At 42.8% G+C, this 17,962-nt stretch overlaps 2 protein-coding genes across 6 annotated transcripts in view; both read left to right on the top strand.

Annotated features, from left to right (window-relative positions):
- Window positions 1-17,962, top strand: part of LOC137784832 (major histocompatibility complex class I-related gene protein-like) — an 84,210-nt gene that overhangs the window by 51,367 nt on the left and 14,881 nt on the right. Inside the window, exons 1-9 of one of the 5 annotated variants that reach the window (XM_068575780.1) lie at window positions 3,396-3,521; window positions 5,076-5,342; window positions 5,849-6,130; window positions 8,260-8,562; window positions 8,941-9,048; window positions 9,731-9,748; window positions 10,154-10,201; window positions 10,293-10,344; window positions 10,529-10,744. In XM_068575780.1, coding sequence (XP_068431881.1) covers window positions 3,467-3,521; window positions 5,076-5,342; window positions 5,849-6,130; window positions 8,260-8,562; window positions 8,941-9,048; window positions 9,731-9,748; window positions 10,154-10,201; window positions 10,293-10,342 — 1,131 coding nt within the window. In that variant the 5' untranslated portion in view covers window positions 3,396-3,466 and the 3' untranslated portion in view covers window positions 10,343-10,344; window positions 10,529-10,744. Of the gene's footprint in view, window positions 1-3,395; window positions 3,522-5,075; window positions 5,343-5,848; window positions 6,131-8,259; window positions 8,563-8,940; window positions 9,049-9,730; window positions 9,749-10,153; window positions 10,202-10,292; window positions 10,345-10,524; window positions 10,745-17,962 lie in introns of those variants that run through there. The other 4 variants (XM_068575781.1, XM_068575779.1, XM_068575777.1 and 1 more) reach the window with 4 other exon arrangements.
- The window catches only part of LOC137784835 (major histocompatibility complex class I-related gene protein-like), a 29,306-nt gene continuing 28,099 nt past the window's right edge, over window positions 16,756-17,962 (top strand). The window contains exon 1 of the mRNA XM_068575784.1: window positions 16,756-16,810. Coding sequence (XP_068431885.1) covers window positions 16,756-16,810 — 55 coding nt within the window. The remainder of the gene's footprint in view (window positions 16,811-17,962) is intronic.

The following is a 17,962-nucleotide window of genomic DNA, read 5'->3' as shown; positions in this document are numbered from 1 at the left end:
AAACACACTATAGCAGATTGTTCAGGACAAAAGCACAGTGTGCAACCACTGCAGCCTTTCCAGAGGTTTCACTTCCATCTCACACTCATTTCATTTGAATCCTGTAAAGAGGGAGATTAGTGGATGGGGAGTGAATGGTGGGCTCACATATTTAATAGCTGCTGTTAGTTTACATTAATATGACGTGCAACCCTGTTTCTTGACTTCCTCCACATGTGACTTGCATAATAAAGCGCATTGAACATCCATGTGTGTACAACAGTCTGACATCCATGATGAATGTGTACAGGTCCATTTACCGTCACTAGCAGTTAGTTGATTAATGTGGATATTTGACAGGTGTCCGTGTTAATAAACTGGCCCGTGTACAACCTGCCCTGCATGTGTCGGCTCAGATCTCTCCGTCTGATCTGTGTGACTCTGTATGTCTAACGGTGGAAAAAGAGTTAGTTTCTCTTCATTGAAATGAAGCATTCTGATTGGTTGAGACGAGTCCACAGGTGTACGTCATGTGTTATAATGTCCTGTACAACCTGGTTATGTTTACCAGAACGTTTTATGTAACCATTAGCTGTCATTTCAAGCTTGACAGTTACCAAACATGTTTCGTGTCAACGTTGATACTTTTGATGAGTGGTTAGCCGAAGAGGATCATTTAGGACATTATTGACGATACAGTGCTGCCTCTCGTACCTTATTGCTTAAATAAAGTGCCTGATCAGCAATAAGTGATGAGCGGTGAAACAGAGTCGCAACTCAAAATGAAGGTTAAGTTAAAACTGAAAATGAAATTGACTGAAAACTTCAAGACAAGCCATTGATAAGGACTAAAATAATGAAATAATAAACTACTCCAGATAAGGCTCCTCAGCTCGGCCACTAGATGGCGCCCTTCACCAGACCATAATGCATCAGGCCTTTGACTGGATGTGTTCACTACCTTCATGTGTCCTTATGTCACCTTCATTCTCTCAAAACATACTTATGGAAGCATTACCACCTGAAGAAAAGAAAAAAGATGATTATTATTAGTATTTTTATTATTATAGAAAAGTTACAGCTGATTTGCATATTGTGTACAAATAAAATGAACAGAGTACGTGAGGAAAGCTGTGTCTGCTGCCCGTCAGGAGTACAATCCCGTCTGTGAGGTCAGAGGTCAGATGAGGACCAGAGACACATTGAACACTGTTGTTCATTGTGTGTACACACTGTACACATGCAAGCTTAGTTTGTATCAAGCAGCTCGTGACCCTCGTATCCGGACAGACAAGACCAGAGTGTTGTGTTCTTAGTCAGTACAAATACTTTACAGTCAACACATTCACCCTGCAGGTTCTTTTTTCTCCATGTGTTTACTGTCAGGGACCAAAGAGACACAACGATCCTGCAGAACACTGTCACACAACAACACACAAACGAAACCAAACGGCCTCATCAGGTGATTTCACAGAAACGCTCCAGAGGGATGTTCTGCTTCTGGCCAGCAGAGGCGCTCAAGACAACAACCAGAGAGGCCTCATGACCTGAACTCTCACAGAACCAGAGGGTTTGGCAGACGGACATTAAACGAGTTAATCAAGTTGCATTGTGGGCGGGTTCATTGTGACGTGTTTTTATGGGCGTATTCACTTCACTTTGCTGTATTTCAGAGCTCAGGGAAGCACGTCCAGAGCTGCTGATCTCAACAGCCCATAATATTCTGCCTGGTTTCTAGTTTCACTCAGAAGCTCAGAAGTGATGATGTTCCCAAACAAACAGACCATGCTGCTCTCTTTCTGAGTCTATCATTGTGATATTATACAGTGCACTGCTCTGAGCTGTGTCCTGTAAATAACACCAACATTAGTTTAATGTTTTCATTTTACACTCTTCACAAACGCTGTTTTGTTTTGTTGTGCCACAGTCCAGTTATGTTTTGTGTAAATCAAAATAAGTGAAGAATGACTTCCTCAGTCAAGTTTTAAACAGAGAAGCTGGACGTCCATCTCAATGGTGTTTCAGAGGCTTTAGAGAGCATCTCTGAATATTTGGAAAGTAAAGATAATAAATGCCTTCACTAAATATTGGCCACAGGTGACCTTTAACCTACCAAGGTGTGAACAAGTGAAGCTGACAGGATGAAACCTGTGAGCTGCGTCATGAAGCAGATCAACTAACTGGACCTGCTGCAGCAATGAAGTGCTGCTCACACACTGAAGCCTCTGAACAACTGAGGATTCACTTTTGATTCAGAAACATTTAGCCGATAATACTTTTGTACTTCCACTGGAGCTGGGTGTCGAACGCAGTACTTGTATTTGTGACGGAGTGTTTTTACATCGTTTTATTGGAACTTTTACTTGTTTGTCTGAAGTTGTCGTCGCGTCAGAAACCGAATGCTGGTTTCCTTTGAGACAGTCCACTCACACGTTAGGGGAGCTGCTGCTTTTCTACAGTTTTCAGACTGTTGCTGAAAGTCATTTGGATAATATTGTATTGTAATAAAGTCTGTTATGTCATGTTTATTCTTTGCACAAGAGATAGACGATGAGTAAAAGCCCTTCTCATCTCCAAGAGCAGTCAGAGTGAGCGATGTGCTGAGCATCACAAAGTTACAGGCTTCCACTCTGGAGCTGCTTTTGCATCACAGTGATGACGTCAGAGAGAAGTGAAGGAAGAGAAGAGAGTTCACAAAGGTGAAGAGAGATGATTAAAGAAGACAGATTTCACACCAGCAGCTCAGATGAAGTCTCATATTCACAATTTAAATATTCTCCTTTAGAAACACAGTCACACTAATTCATCAAAAGGGTGTCGGACCACATTAAAATAAGCAATTATTAATTCACAAGCATTATGGTTAAATACTTAGATGAAGTGTATACTCATATGATCACCTCAGTAAAGCAGTGAGAACAAAGGACGAGTGTTTAATCAAATGAACTTCCATAACCTTTAATAAAGTGCTTGATCAGCAATTGCGTTGGAGAAGCTCTCTGACTCTCTTCCTGCTTTGCTCCTCGTCTCTTTGCCTCTCGTTCTCCTCTCAGAGACAAACTCTGAGGTAAAAGAACAACAAGAGAAGCTGATGTGTTGCTGACAGTGTGACCTTTGACCTCCCACAGCATGAACACGTGTCTGCACGTTACATGACGTCACACTACAGACCATGACAGAAGACCCGAGCAGCAGGAGATGAACACGTGAGAATGAATGTCTCCTTCATCCCCTCACACAGGCTGAAACATCATCCTCAGCATACTTCCGCTTTGGTTCACAACCTGTGTGGCTCACTTCTACCTAGTGTTTAGTGACGTACGCGCTCAGCGTGAATTCTCGTTGGCGCAGAGGTTGGAGGCTCCTCCTCCTCCTCCTCCTCCTCCTCCTCTTCCTCCTCCTCCTCTCTCCCGCAGTTCAGTTCGGGTCCTGGAGCTGACGGGACGCGTCGCTTCTTCTCCTGGTGAACAAGCAGCAGCTCTTCCCGATGGAGACGTGGACTCTGAGTCTCCTGCTGGTGAGCCTTCACGGCGCGGCGGCGGGTGAGCGACTCCTTTGTTTCAAGTACTTTAGTGTCCGAGGAGACCGCGTTTCACCCGCTGGAGCTTCTTCTGCTGCTCTCGGTGTTTAGTGGCAGGACTTCCTCGAGACGATATGAAAAGTTATAAAGAGTCACAAAAGCGCTTCAAGCCCACGCGAGTAAACCCCGCGCGTGCAGCTCATTGTTGGTGTTTCCTCGAGGGAGTGAAGAAGGACACAAGTGCGTTGTTTCTCTCCCTCGGCGGCCTCTTTGATGTGGCCTCTACGTCATCACACCAGGTGCATGATACAGTAATAAAGTAGATGTCTGAGCTTCACGCAGTACTCATGAGTTATCTCTGCTCTTCTTCACGTCAGTGTGTCTTCCACCTGGAATATAAAATGTTCATCACAAGTCTCTAAATTGCAGTCTCCTCGCTCCTCGACTAAACCGAAAGTGGTTCTGCGCCGCCATATTGAAGGCCGTCCCAAAGCTCTGATTCGTCTCGGAGGAGCGAGGAGAGAAATCACATATTCTCTGACTTGATATAGATAAATATACATATTGACTGATGAGTAACAAGACATGAAGTGAAGAAAAGTCAAACTAGGTTCATCAACAGGCTTCATACACAGTTTGTCCTCCAGAGGGCAGCAGTTCACTTTGAAACTTAGTTTCTATCTTCGTCACATAAAACAACAACTAATGAATGTGTATCAAGTGTTTATGTCATGTGTTCATATAAAAACACTGTCAGCTGATGTACTTCATATTTCAACTGTATTGATGTCAGTATCGGCCTCAGAAGGCCGCCTCCGTCTGGCAGTATTGTTGAAGGGTTTGATGTACTAACAGGAAGTAGATTTATTACCAGACAGATTTGCAAAAGAGTTTTGTGAGCAGGGCAGAATTATTAAGTCATAAATATGAGGAACATGCATTCAGACGTAGAGGACAGCGGACGAGTATCTGATGGACAAAAGTCCCAGACACCTGCAGAGCGTTTACTCTGCTGAGACGTTCAAACATGTTTATTCTTCTTGGATTCTCTTCATCCAACTGATATTGAAGGAAACTCTCATAAATATGAGGATAAGATAAGAGATTTGGAGTTCAACTTCAAGACAGAAGAACACGAGGAACGTTATGTCAGGAAGTAGAACATGTTTGATCTGATGAATATATGAAATATCACATGAATCACAGGCAGCGTTTGTTTTGCTTCAGAGGTTTGTGATTTCAGACTTCAAACTAACCTGATGATGACGAGTGTAAACTGCTGATGAAGCATCCTGAAGACGATGAGACAAAACCAGATGAAACATCTTTCTATCGATCTAACATCTCAATCTGTGACTCGTTTGATATTTTCATTGCAGAATATAAAGTTTTCAAGTCAGAATCATCAGAGATGAAAGTATTCATGTGTTTCTGTGTTTGTTGAGTGCACAGCAGATGTTGTGCAGACGTCTTGAATGTTCTTCTTGATTCTGTGTTCAGGAAAACAACTTTGTTCAGAGATTTATTAAAGTGTGATATCAAAAGTGAAATCAATGATGTTGACTTTCTGTTCCAGTGACTCACTCTCTGAAGTACTTCGACACTGCGTCCTCTGGACTTACAAACTTCCCAGAGTTTGTGTCTGTTGGGATGGTTGATGAACTTCAGATAGTTCACTATGACAGCAACACCAGGAGAGCAGAACCCAAACAGGACTGGATGATCAGATTCACAGAAGAGGATCCTAAGTACTGGAAGAGACAGACTGAGCTCTCTTTGGGCAACCAGCAGGTCAACAAAGTCAACATTGAAGAAGCAAAGCAGCGCTTCAACAAAACTGGAGGTTTGTTTATGATTCACACATTTTGTTTATATTGTCTTCCTGTATTTAAGTAAACAGATCACACACACACACACACACACACACACACACACACACACACACACACACACACACACACACAGAGAGATGTTCTTTTCTCTGTTTTTATATCATTTCATATTAAATATTGTTCAGTGTTGATGAGACTAAAGAATATTTCACCTCATCCTCTCAGAACCTGACGCCAGCTTTCTCTATTTCTTTTTTTACATTTTACATTGTAAACAATTTAATGATTGATGGATAAAATCATTTCATAATCAATAATTACAACAATCATAAGTTTTATCCATGAATATACATATATAAAAACTACAGATTAGATCAGATTACCTTCATGTGACTAATATATTTTAATTAATATTTCATATTAAAAAAAAGGTTTTATCAATAAACATGTTAATCTCTCTCTCTCTCTCTCTCTCTCTCTCTCTCTCTCTCTCTCTCTCTCTCTCTCTCTCTCTCAGGTGTCCATATTTTCCAGGTGATGGCTGGCTGTGAATGGGATGATGAGACCAATGAGGTGCTCAGAGGTTTTCATCAGCATGGTTTTGATGGAGAAGACTTCATATCCTTTGACATGAAGACACGGACATGGATCGCTCCAAAACAACAAGCTGTCAGCACCAAACTCAAGTGGGATCACAACAAAGCTCAGACAGCACAGATGAATCACTACCTGACTCAGATCTGTCCTGAGTCACTGAAGAAGTTTGTGAAGTACGGGAGCAGCTCTCTGATGAGAACAGGTAGAGTCACATGACCTGATGTCTCTTCATGGACACGATGCTCATGACCCTTCTCTTGTTGCTGAGCAACAGTCACATGCAGAGACCCACTGAGTCTCTCACATGTCTCCTCCTTCCTCTCTCTGTCTCCTTCTGTCCTTCACCACGTCTCCTCCCACCCTTCCTCCTCCACACTCATCACTACTCCATTGTCTCTCTCTCTTTGTCTTTGATCTCTCTCTCTCTCTCTCTCTCTCTCTCTCTCTCTCTCTCTCTCTCTCTCTCTCTCTCTCTCTCTTCACTCTGTCTCTCTCACTCTGTCTCTCTCTCTCCCTGTCTTCCTCTCTTTTCTGATCTCTCTCATCACCTCTTCATCTGTCTTTTCATCTCCTTTGTCTCACACTTCTTTTTTCAGTTGCACACTTTAAAAACATTTATTTGCATTGCATACATTAATTAATATACAGTCGTCCCTTGTATATCGCGGTTCACTTTTCGCGGACTCGCTGTTTCACGGATTTTTTTTGTTTGTTGCTTCTTTTTTTTTACATCGTACGTTATGAACGTGCATTGTGTTGTGCGCCCTCATTGAGCTGAGGGGCTGTACTGTACATCTTGTAATCAGTCTCCTCGTGCAGCGTCTCCTGCACAGGACACAATACGTCACGATGAAAAGTCAGCGGAGCGGCTCCGGGACAAAGAGGTCAGAGGACCTCGTAGATTGATCATTAAAATGAAATCTTAATTTTAAACTTTGAGAGTGTTTAAATAAGTGAGAAAATGCCTGTCTGAGAAAAGTGTATAAAAGTGTGCCGTTAGGGGTTTTAGGGCCTTAAGACATTTCTAATAGTAAAAAAAAATAAAGCTCACTACTTCGCGGATTTCATCTGTCGCGGGTTGTTTTTGGAACGAATCCCCCGAGATAAACGAGGGACCACTGTAAATATATGTTTTACTCAGGCGTCTAAACTACATAACATCAAAATGAGTGATAACATTAATACACAGTTGGTGTCCCTCTTATGAACCGGCTGCAGACCTCGCTGTGTGTTGAAACCCTGCAGTGGCGAAGCAGAGACGACTCAAAACTTTTCAAACCGTCAATCATGCAAAAGTCTTCTGGGATAGAAAGCTGAAGCTGAGGGGACTATTTGGTGGTCATTTCAACATCAGGAGCATTGCTGCAAAGAGCAATCAGCTAACTCATCTTCTCTCTGACTCAAATCTAGACTGAAACGTGGTTAAAACCAACAACTCCCGTGAGTGTGTTCACGGTGCCTGGATGTCAATGTTTTAGGCGCAATAGAACTGAGGGGAGGGGAGGCTAGTGAGAGGCAGGTGCTAGGTGAGCATGAAGATGAGGAAGGTGTGGAGGATGGTGGTCTGGCAGGGAGCGAGGTGGACATGGACGAAGAGGAGGAAGGGTTCAAAGCCCGCCAGCTGAAGAGGAAGTGTAGGGGGGATGCTGGGAGCTCGCAGGCCAAGAAGGAAGCAGGGGGCTCCGAGGAAGAGAGAGAAGAGTCTGAGTCCAGTCAGGAAGAGGACTCTGATGATGTTAGTTCCTCTGGGTCCGAGGTGAAAAGCCGTGATGGCAGGAGGACCTACAGCCTGGAAAGGATTCAGAAGTTCCTCAGAGACACCAAAAACATGAGGCAAGTGAGCCGAGCTGTCTGCTGTGGGCACGTCCCAGTGGATCTCTGGAGCGGTGCTGGGCGGAGTACGAAGGATGAGGACAACAAGGCTCCTGACTCTACGGATCCTTTTCCGGATCAGGATTAATGCTGAAGCTGGACGGGGCCTCAGAGCCGCTGTTGAGGGGACGGAGCGCAGACTCATGGACCTCCACACGGCGGACGGGACAAGAACACAACATGTGTAAAAGTGCACAACAACATTTTTTTTTTTTTTTTGTGTGTTTCTGTTTGTTTGTTGATTGATTTGTTTAGTTTTGTCATAACTAGGATGTTCAGTTTGTTTTAAGTAAAATAAAGGGTTTCTAAAAATCTCTCTCTCTCTCTCTCTCTCTCTCTCTCTCTCTCTCTCTCTCTCTCTCTCTCTCTCTCTCTCTCTCTCTCTCTCTCTCTCTTTTTCTCTCTCTCTCTCTCTCTCTCTCTCTCTCTCTGTCTCTCTCTCTCTCTCTCTCTCTCCAGAGCTTCCCTTGGTGTCTCTCCTCCAGAAGTCTCCCTCCTCTCCAGTCTGCTGCCACGCTACAGGCTTCTACCCGGACAGAGCCTCACTGTTCTGGAGGAAAGATGGAGAGGAGCTCCACGAGGACGTGGACCACGGAGAGATCCTCCACAACCACGATGGAACCTTCCAGATGAGCGTCGACCTGAAACTCTCCTCCGTCCCGGCTGAAGACTGGAGGAGGTACGAGTGTGTGTTTAAGCTGTCTGGTGTGGAGAAGAACATCGTCACCAGACTGGATGAAGCTGTGATCAGGACCAACGCAGGTGAGACTGAGACCAGGAGGGATGAAGGCTAACACGTGTTCTGTGAGTGAGAAGCTTTTAGTTTGTGTTGAATACCACTTTGTTCTTGTGTTGTGTGGTTTCAGCTGATGGACGCCCCAAAAAATAAAGTCTATATCTCTCTGTCTTATATTTTCTTTATGTCCGGTATCCTCCTCCACATGTTTACTGGAATTTAGTCTTATTCTTTCCTGGTTTATACTTTTCTAAACTCAAGTGCACGTTGGTTTCGTTCATTTTGAAAAAGGTTGTTTGTGGTTTCTTTATTTTCACATAAATATTTCTGCAGTTATCACAAATGAAACGATGACATTTTGTGCAAAGTGATTCACTGCCTCATCTTTTGTCTTTTTTCAACAGAGAAGCTCAATGACATGACCACCAGCAGCAGCATCATCATCATCATCGCTGCAGTGGTCGTTCTCGTCCTCGCTGTGGGCGGATTCATGTGTTACAAAAAGAGGAAAGGTGAGAAACTCAAGGATTTCCAGGTTTGACATTTCCTGTTCTTCTTTGATTTGAGCCTTTGACTTCCTGCTTATCAGGTTGCAAAGTGAAAGCAGCTTCAGGTCACTTTCACAGTCTGAAGCGAGCAGCAGGAAGAAGCTTAAAGCTCAGAGCCGCAGTGTGACGGTCATGTGACAGGACCATCGTGATCCAACAGAGAACTGCTGGAGCGCTCCAGTTAAATCACTACGGGAGGAGGGATTTAACCATCCTGACATCTCTCACTCTTTTCTTTAGTCTCTCCTGTGTGTTGAAGGTGATCAGGGTTCAGCTCCTATTCACCAAAGTGAGAAGCACCCAGCAGTTTGGGCGTCTGGCTTTGGGGCCACAGACCTCTGCTGTTGTAGTCACCAGGTCCTCTGATCATCCTGCAGCTCTCTGCTGCTTTACTGCGTCTGTGTTGGTGAAGACGAGCTGCCTGAACTCACCACACTGTTACTGCTGAAGAGTTTCTTTAATGCAGCAGCCAACAGCCACCAGACTCAGTGCTCAATGATGTCAGAGAGAAGCTCGAGAACAATAAATAAAGACTACACAGACTGTTAAAGGTTGCTTTGTTACCAATGTAAGGGAGTCAGATTTAGTGGAGAAAAGATATTCTGAATAAACTGTGACGTCTGAAAGTCTTTTCTTTTTATTTCAGATAAAGATCCTCAAAAGAGTAAGTAGAAGTGTTTTTATTGATTTAAACTGTAATACTTTGACTAGATGCTCATATGCAGAGTGCTTTACAATGACTCGTACTTCATCACTCAAACTGAAATGATCAGAGTTTTTCTAACTGATATGAAGTGAGGGAAGTACGGGGGAGGAGCTTACATATGATGTCATTTATACTGTCAACATTCCTACAATATTAATATATTAAAAATGAAAAAGTAGAAATGATCTTGAAGTAGAATTAAAGAAAGAAAAGAATAACAAGAATAAACTCATTCTGTACATACACGTATATGAGTGGTGGTCAGTGGTTCTGGTCGCAGCTGTTTAGTTTAACAGCTGTGATCGCAGCAGCACCCACAACCCTCCTGGAGCTGCCTGGATTCATTTTGCTCTGTTTTTGTAGATGTGAAGACTCCACTGAACCCTTCTCCTCCTCCGATGAGCGAATCAGGTTCATATCCATCATCCATCCATCCATCATCCATTCATTCATCCATCCATTGACGTGACTCTTCTTCTAACTATGTATTTCTTCTCTTCAGGGTCTGACTCTTTAACAGAAGGTGTAAACAGCTCCACACGGCTGATGTGATGGTAACTACTTCCTGTTCCTGTCTGAAATATCACATGTACACATATTTATACACATGTTCAGAAGTTGCACACATTCACTTCTCCGTCTTAAAGGTTTGACAGCTTTCCATTTCTGACACATGAGAAACATGTCGTTACTTTTTGCTCTCTTCATTTATGAATGCTTATTTATTTTTCCAAACAGATGCGAGTGACAGCGTGAAGAGGAGGGAACTCCTCTCCTTCACAAATTGGCAACATTAAACATCATTAAACATCATTATCTACAACATTTATCAACAATCAGTCATCCAAACATAAAGAAAAGGGGCCACCTCACCACCAACATGAAGATGGAATATGACTTATGTTTCTGTGGCAAAAGGCAGCCATACAATGAGGCTTTAAAGCTGCATTAACACACAATATGCTGATCACAGCTGATCAGCTGTCAGTCGGCGGAGTTGAGTCTTATTTATTCATTATTTATGTCAATATGTTTTGAAATTCTAATTGTGACGTTATAAAATAACCATACATGTTGTCAAAGTGTTTCTTCTTTCCAGCTCTCTGATTTTAATTACATACATAATAAAAGTTATTGAGAGTAACAACAGATCAAATCTTTGAAGAAAATAGTTTGTGGTACTTTTGTTATTCAGACCTACAATGAATGAACACATATTTTAACCAGATTGTAAGAGCCACAAGTGTGTTTTAGATCAATTAAAATGTCAGAAGTATTTAGAATTTAATATTTAGAATTATGCTCACGGCGGAGGAACTTTATTTTTGAATTTTATTGAAAGGTGTTTATGTTAATGACAGACGCTCGCACCAGGTGTTTTAATGACGTCATAATGGCATCAGGTGGAGGGGAAAGAGCCGCATTAGGGTTGCGAGCAGACAGTTTTTTACCGCGTGATCAAGGGACCGTATATTGTTTTTGAACGTTTATTATTTTGTACAATTTTGCTAAGAAATAAAAGACAAAGAAACAGAATCGAACAGTCTGATTTCATGCGCGTGCGAGAAAACTCACTGTGCCCGCTGCTCTTTAGCTGCGTGATGAAAACACAGACGGAACGCCGCTACACAGATGGTGAATAAGAAAACACTAAAATATATAACGTTTATTCTGTGATCGTCTTCACTCTGGTGTGAAACTCCAGCGATCAGTCCGCTCAGCTGCAGCGTCCAATCAGATGACAGAGGAACAGTGAGGGGGCGTGTCCAGCGTTAAAACACTTCCTGGAAGTCTGCTCTCGGGGCTCCTCGATCATGACTCCTCCGATTTCTCTCCTCGCTCCTCCGAGCCGAATAAGAGCTTTGGGACGGCCTTCAATATGGCGGCGCAGAACCACTTCCGGTTCAGTCGAGGAGCGAGGAGCGAGGAAACGACAATTTAGCGACTTGAGATGCACCCAAAGCTGTGTTGAAACGACGACGCCTTCAGAGGTGAGCGCTGCAGAGACCCAGAGAGGCGCTTCACCTGAGCCTCCAGCGCATCAACGCTGTCTGCTGACCCGCTGCGAGAATGTCTGTTTCCTTCTACTTCAATGCTGCTCTGACAGAAACTGATTCATTGATTATTTTATGATTGGCTCTCATCTCGTGAGACTTTCAAATCCGGGAGTGAAAAATATGAAATAAATACTCACAATTGCACCTAACGTGTTGCAGACGCGCTGCAGCTTCAGAAACAAGATGTTTATTATTATAATAATAATCATGATGAAATAGTCATTTTGTGTACAAGGCTGAATTATCCCTCAGCTTCTTTCCTTTTCTCAACAAGACCTTTTGAAATGTGTCAGAGCGTTGAAAGGAGTTGTGATGTCAGTCAAATGTCAGTTCAAATGGCGTGGTGTGTGTGAGCAGTGAAAGCAGTTAAACTGTCAGGTGAGGGTTGCCCAAGAGGAGGCGAAAAGATCCACAGATTCTTTTGAGTTTAAATGAATCAGAATTTTTGAATATTTACAAAATTCCAAATGATATGAAAAACATGAAAAGAGGCAGAGCATTTATGAGGAAAGTGAACATTGTTTTAAGTTTGAAAATAATGAATATGTGAGTGTCTGGAGTGAAATGCAAGGATTTGAGCATGCAGAACTGTCAAAAATGTCAAATTTGCCCATCATTGCTCTCAACATCTGTTGGGGGTAAAAGTACCTCTGGGTTTGCACAAATGCTTTTATCTCATTCTGATACTAAATGTTTCAGTGTATTGTGCATTGTTATATTCAGCCTTTCACTCCTTTGTCAGAGGTGCTTGCTGCATGTTGTATATGGTAAATGGACCTGTACGTAACGTCTACAGCACTTTTCTAGTCTTCCGGCCACTCAAAGCGCTTCCACACTACTCGTCATCATTCACCCATTCATACACTGATGGAGCCGCTCACATTCAAACACAGCCATGAACCCCGGAGACACAGTTACAGGAGCAATTTGGTGTTCAGTATCTCGCCCAAGGACGACCTAGCTCACCGCTGAGCCACAGTCGTTGTGTTGCTTGTAGTGTGACTCATCAGTGATGGTCTCTGTCTCTGTGCTTGGTGGTTGACATTCACTGTTTCACTGGATTCACACTGTTGTGGAAGGAAAAAGTGATTTGTGTTCGTAGCGTTCTTCAAGTTCCTGACATAGTGCTGACTCAGTGCATGCTGTTGTTTCTGTGTATTACACTCTCTGTGAAACCAGTTAGAAGAAAAACTCATTTTATCTCTGAAAGTTTACAAAGATCATCCTGTCCTGGCTCATTACTGACTATTACATGTACAGGATCATATTATTATTGTTCTAAAGTGGAACTATGTTTTGATAATGAGTATTTTTAACTCAGATACAGACTCTGAATATGCTTTGGTGACATGTAGCTGTTCTATTTGTTGTGACAAATACATTCAACTCATGTCTGACATCGATCATGTCAACAATATGAAACACTTTAAGCAATAACTGCAAAACACACTATAGCAGATTGTTCAGGACAAAAGCACAGTGTGCAACCACGGCAGCCTTTCCAGAGGTTTCACTTCCATCTCACACTCATTTCATTTGAATCCTGTAAAGAGGGAGATTAGTGGATGGGGAGTGAATGGTGGGCTCACATATTTAATAGCTGCTGTTAGTTTACATTAATATGACGTGCAACCCTGTTTCTTGACTTCCTCCACATGTGACTTGCATAATAAAGCGCATTGAACATCCATGTGTGTACAACAGTCTGACATCCATGATGAATGTGTACAGGTCCATTTACCGTCACTAGCAGTTAGTTGATTAATGTGGACATTTGACAGGTGTCCGTGTTAATAAACTGGCCCGTGTACAACCTGCCCTGCATGTGTCGGCTCAGATCTCTCCGTCTGATCTGTGTGACTCTGTATGTCTAACGGTGAAAAAAGAGTTAGTTTCTCTTCATTGAAATGAAGCATTCTGATTGGTTGAGACGAGTCCACAGGTGTACGTCATGTGTTATAATGTCCTGTACAACCTGGTTATGTTTACCAGAACGTTTTATGTAACCATTAGCTGTCATTTCAAGCTTGACAGTTACCAAACATGTTTCGTGTCAACGTTGATACTTTTGATGAGTGGTTAGCCGAAGAGGATCATTTAGGACATTATTGACGATACAGTGCTGCCTCTCGTACCTTATTGCTTAAATAAAGTGCCTGATCAGCAATAAGTGATGAGCGGTGAAACAGAGTCGCAACTCAAAATGAAGGTTAAGTTAAAACTGAAAATGAAATTGACTGAAAACTTCAAGACAAGCCATTGATAAGGACTAAAATAATGAAATAATAAACTACTCCAGATAAGGCTCCTCAGCTCGGCCACTAGATGGCGCCCTTCACCAGACCATAATGCATCAGGCCTTTGACTGGACTGTTCACTACCTTCATGTGTCCTTATGTCACCTTCATTCTCTCAAAACATACTTATGAAAGCATTACCACCTGAAGAAAAGAAAAAAGATGATTATTATTAGTATTTTTATTATTATAGAAAAGTTACAACTGATTTGCATATTGTGTACAAATAAAATGAACAGAGTACGTGAGGAAAGCTGTGTCTGCTGCCCGTCAGGAGTACAATCCCGTCTGTGAGGTCAGAGGTCAGATGAGGACCAGAGACACATTGAACACTGTTGTTCATTGTGTGTACACACTGTACACATGCAAGCTTAGTTTGTATCAAGCAGCTCGTGACCCTCGTATCCGGACAGACAAGACCAGAGTGTTGTGTTCTTAGTCAGTACAAATACTTTACAGTCAACACATTCACCCTGCAGGTTCTTTTTTCTCCATGTGTTTACTGTCAGGGACCAAAGAGACACAACGATCCTGCAGAACACTGTCACACAACAACACACAAACGAAACCAAACGACCTCATCAGGTGATTTCACAGAAACGCTCCAGAGGGATGTTCTGCTTCTGGCCAGCAGAGGCGCTCAAGACAACAACCAGAGAGGCCTCATGACCTGAACTCTCACAGAACCAGAGGGTTTGGCAGACGGACATTAAACGAGTTAATCAAGTTGCATTGTGGGCGGGTTCATTGTGACGTGTTTTTATGGGCGTATTCACTTCACTTTGCTGTATTTCAGAGCTCAGGGAAGCAAGTCCAGAGCTGCTGATCTCAACAGCCCATAATATTCTGCCTGGTTTCTAGTTTCACTCAGAAGCTCAGAAGTGATGATGTTCCCAAACAAACAGACCATGCTGCTCTCTTTCTGAGTCTATCATTGTGATATTATACAGTGCACTGCTCTGAGCTGTGTCCTGTAAATAACACCAACATTAGTTTAATGTTTTCATTTTACACTCTTCACAAACGCTGTTTTGTTTTGTTGTGCCACAGTCCAGTTATGTTTTGTGTAAATCAAAATAAGTGAAGAATGACTTCCTCAGTCAAGTTTTAAACAGAGAAGCTGGACGTCCATCTCAATGGTGTTTCAGAGGCTTTAAAGAGCATCTCTGAATATTTGGAAAGTAAAGATAATAAATGCCTTCACTAAATATTGGCCACAGGTGACCTTTAACCTACCAAGGTGTGAACAAGTGAAGCTGACAGGATGAAACCTGTGAGCTGTGAGCTGCGTCATGAAGCAGATCAACTAACTGGACCTGCTGCAACAATGAAGTGCTGCTCACACACTGAAGCCTCTGAACAACTGAGGATTCACTTTTGATTCAGAAACATTTAGCCGATAATACTTTTGTACTTCCACTGGAGCTGGGTGTCGAACGCAGTACTTGTATTTGTGACGGAGTGTTTTTACATCGTTTTATTGGAACTTTTACTTGTTTGTCTGAAGTCGTTGCGTCAGAAACCGAATGCTGGTTTCCTTTGAGACAGTCCACTCACACGTTAGGGGAGCTGCTGCTTTTCTACAGTTTTCAGACTGTTGTTGAAAGTCATTTGGATAATATTGTATTGTAATAAAGTCTGTTATGTCATGTTTATTCTTTGCACAAGAGACAGACGATGAGTAAAAGCCCTTCTCATCTCCAAGAGCAGTCAGAGTGATCGGTGTGCTGAGCATCACAAAGTTACAGGCTTCCACTCTGGAGCTGCTTTTGCATCACAGTGATGACGTCAGAGAGAAGTGAAGGAAGAGAAGAGAGTTCACAAAGGTGAAGAGAGATGATTAAAGAAGACAGATGATTTCACACCAGCAGCTCAGATGAAGTCTCATATTCACAATTTAAATATTCTCCTTTAGAAACACAGTCACACTAATTCATCAAAAGGGTGTCGGACCACATTAAAATAAGCAATTATTAATTCACAAGCATTATGGTTAAATACTTAGATGAAGTGTATACTCATATGATCACCTCAGTAAAGCAGTGAGAACAAAGGACGAGTGTTTAATCAAATGAACTTCCATAACCTTTAATAAAGTGCTTGATCAGCAATTGCGTTGGAGAAGCTCTCTGACTCTCTTCCTGCTTTGCTCCTCGTCTCTTTGCCTCTCGTTCTCCTCTCAGAGACAAACTCTGAGGTAAAAGAACAACAAGAGAAGCTGATGTGTTGCTGACAGTGTGACCTTTGACCTCCCACCGCATGACCGCGTGTCTGCACGTTACATGACGTCACACTACAGACCATGACAGCAGACCCGAGCAGCAGGAGGTGAACACGTGAGAATGAATGTCTCCTTCATCCTCTCACACAGGCTGAAACATCATCCTCAGCATACTTTCGCTTTGGTTCACAACCTGTGTGGCTCACTTCTACCTAGTGTTTAGTGACGTACGCGCTCAGCGTGAATTCTCATTGGCGCAGAGGTTGGAGGCTCCTCCTTCTCCTCTTCCTCCTCCTTCTCTTCCTCCTCTCTCCCAAACTTCAGTCCCGGTTCTGGAGCTGACAGGATGCGTCGCTTCTTCTCCTGGTGAACAAGCAGCAGCTCTTCCCGATGGAGACGTGGACTCTGAGTCTCCTGCTGCTGAGCCTTCACGGCGCGGCGGCGGGTGAGCGACTCCTTTGTTTCAAGTACTTTAGTGTCCGAGGAGACCGCGTTTCACCCGCTGGAGCTTCTTCTGCTGCTCTCGGTGTTTAGTGGCAGGACTTCCTCGAGACGATATGAAAAGTTATAAAGAGTCACAAAAGCTCTTCAAGCCCACGCGAGTAAACCCCGCGCGTGCAGCTCATTGTTGGTGTTTCCTCGAGGGAGTGAAGAAGGACACAAGTGCGTTGTTTCTCTCCCTCGGCGGCCTCTTTGATGTGGCCTCTACGTCATCACACCAGGTGCATGATACAGTAATAAAGTAGATGTCTGAGCTTCACGCAGTACTCATGAGTTATCTCTGCTCTTCTTCATGTCAGTGTGCACTTCCACCTGGAATATAAAGTGTTCATCACAAGTCTCTAAATTGCAGTCTCCTCGCTCCTCGACTAAACCGAAAGTGGTTCTGCGCCGCCATATTGAAGGCCGTCCCAATGCTTTTATTCGTCTCGGAGGAGAGAAATCACATATTCTCTGACTTGATATAGATAAATATACATATTGACTGATGAGTAACAAGACATGAAGTGAAGAAAAGTCAAACTAAGTTCATCAACAGGCTTCATACACAGTTTGTCCTCCAGAGGGCAGCAGTTCACTTTGAAACTTAGTTTCTATCTTCGTCACATAAAACAACAACTAATGAATGTGTATCAAGTGTTTATGTCATGTGTTCATATAAAAACACTGTCAGCTGATGTACTTCATATTTCAACTGTATTGATGTCAGTATCGGCCTCAGAAGGCCGCCTCCGTCTGGCAGTACTGTTGAAGGGTTTGATGTACTAACAGGAAGTAGATTTATTACCAGACAGATTTGCAAAAGAGTTTTGTGAGCAGTGCAGAATTATTAAGTCATAAATATGAGGAACATGCATTCAGACGCAGAGGACAGCGGACGAGTATCTGATGGACAAAAGTCCCAGACACCTGCAGAGCGTTTACTCTGCTGAGACGTTCAAACATGTTTATTCTTCTTGGATTCTCTTCATCCAACTGATATTAAAGGAAACTCTCATAAATATGAGGATAAGATAAGAGATTTGGAGTTCAACTTCAACACAGAAGAACACGAGGAACGTTATGTCAGGAAGTAGAACATGTTTGATCTGATGAA

The sequence above is a fragment of the Clinocottus analis genome, unplaced genomic scaffold (genome assembly GCF_023055335.1).
Source record: "Clinocottus analis isolate CAN_PGR_092001 unplaced genomic scaffold, fCliAna1.0.p SCAF_14, whole genome shotgun sequence".
Classification (NCBI taxonomy): Eukaryota; Metazoa; Chordata; class Actinopteri; order Perciformes; family Cottidae; genus Clinocottus; species Clinocottus analis.
Note: the sequence above shows the minus strand (reverse complement) of the source record. Positions and strands in the feature narration are given on the sequence as shown.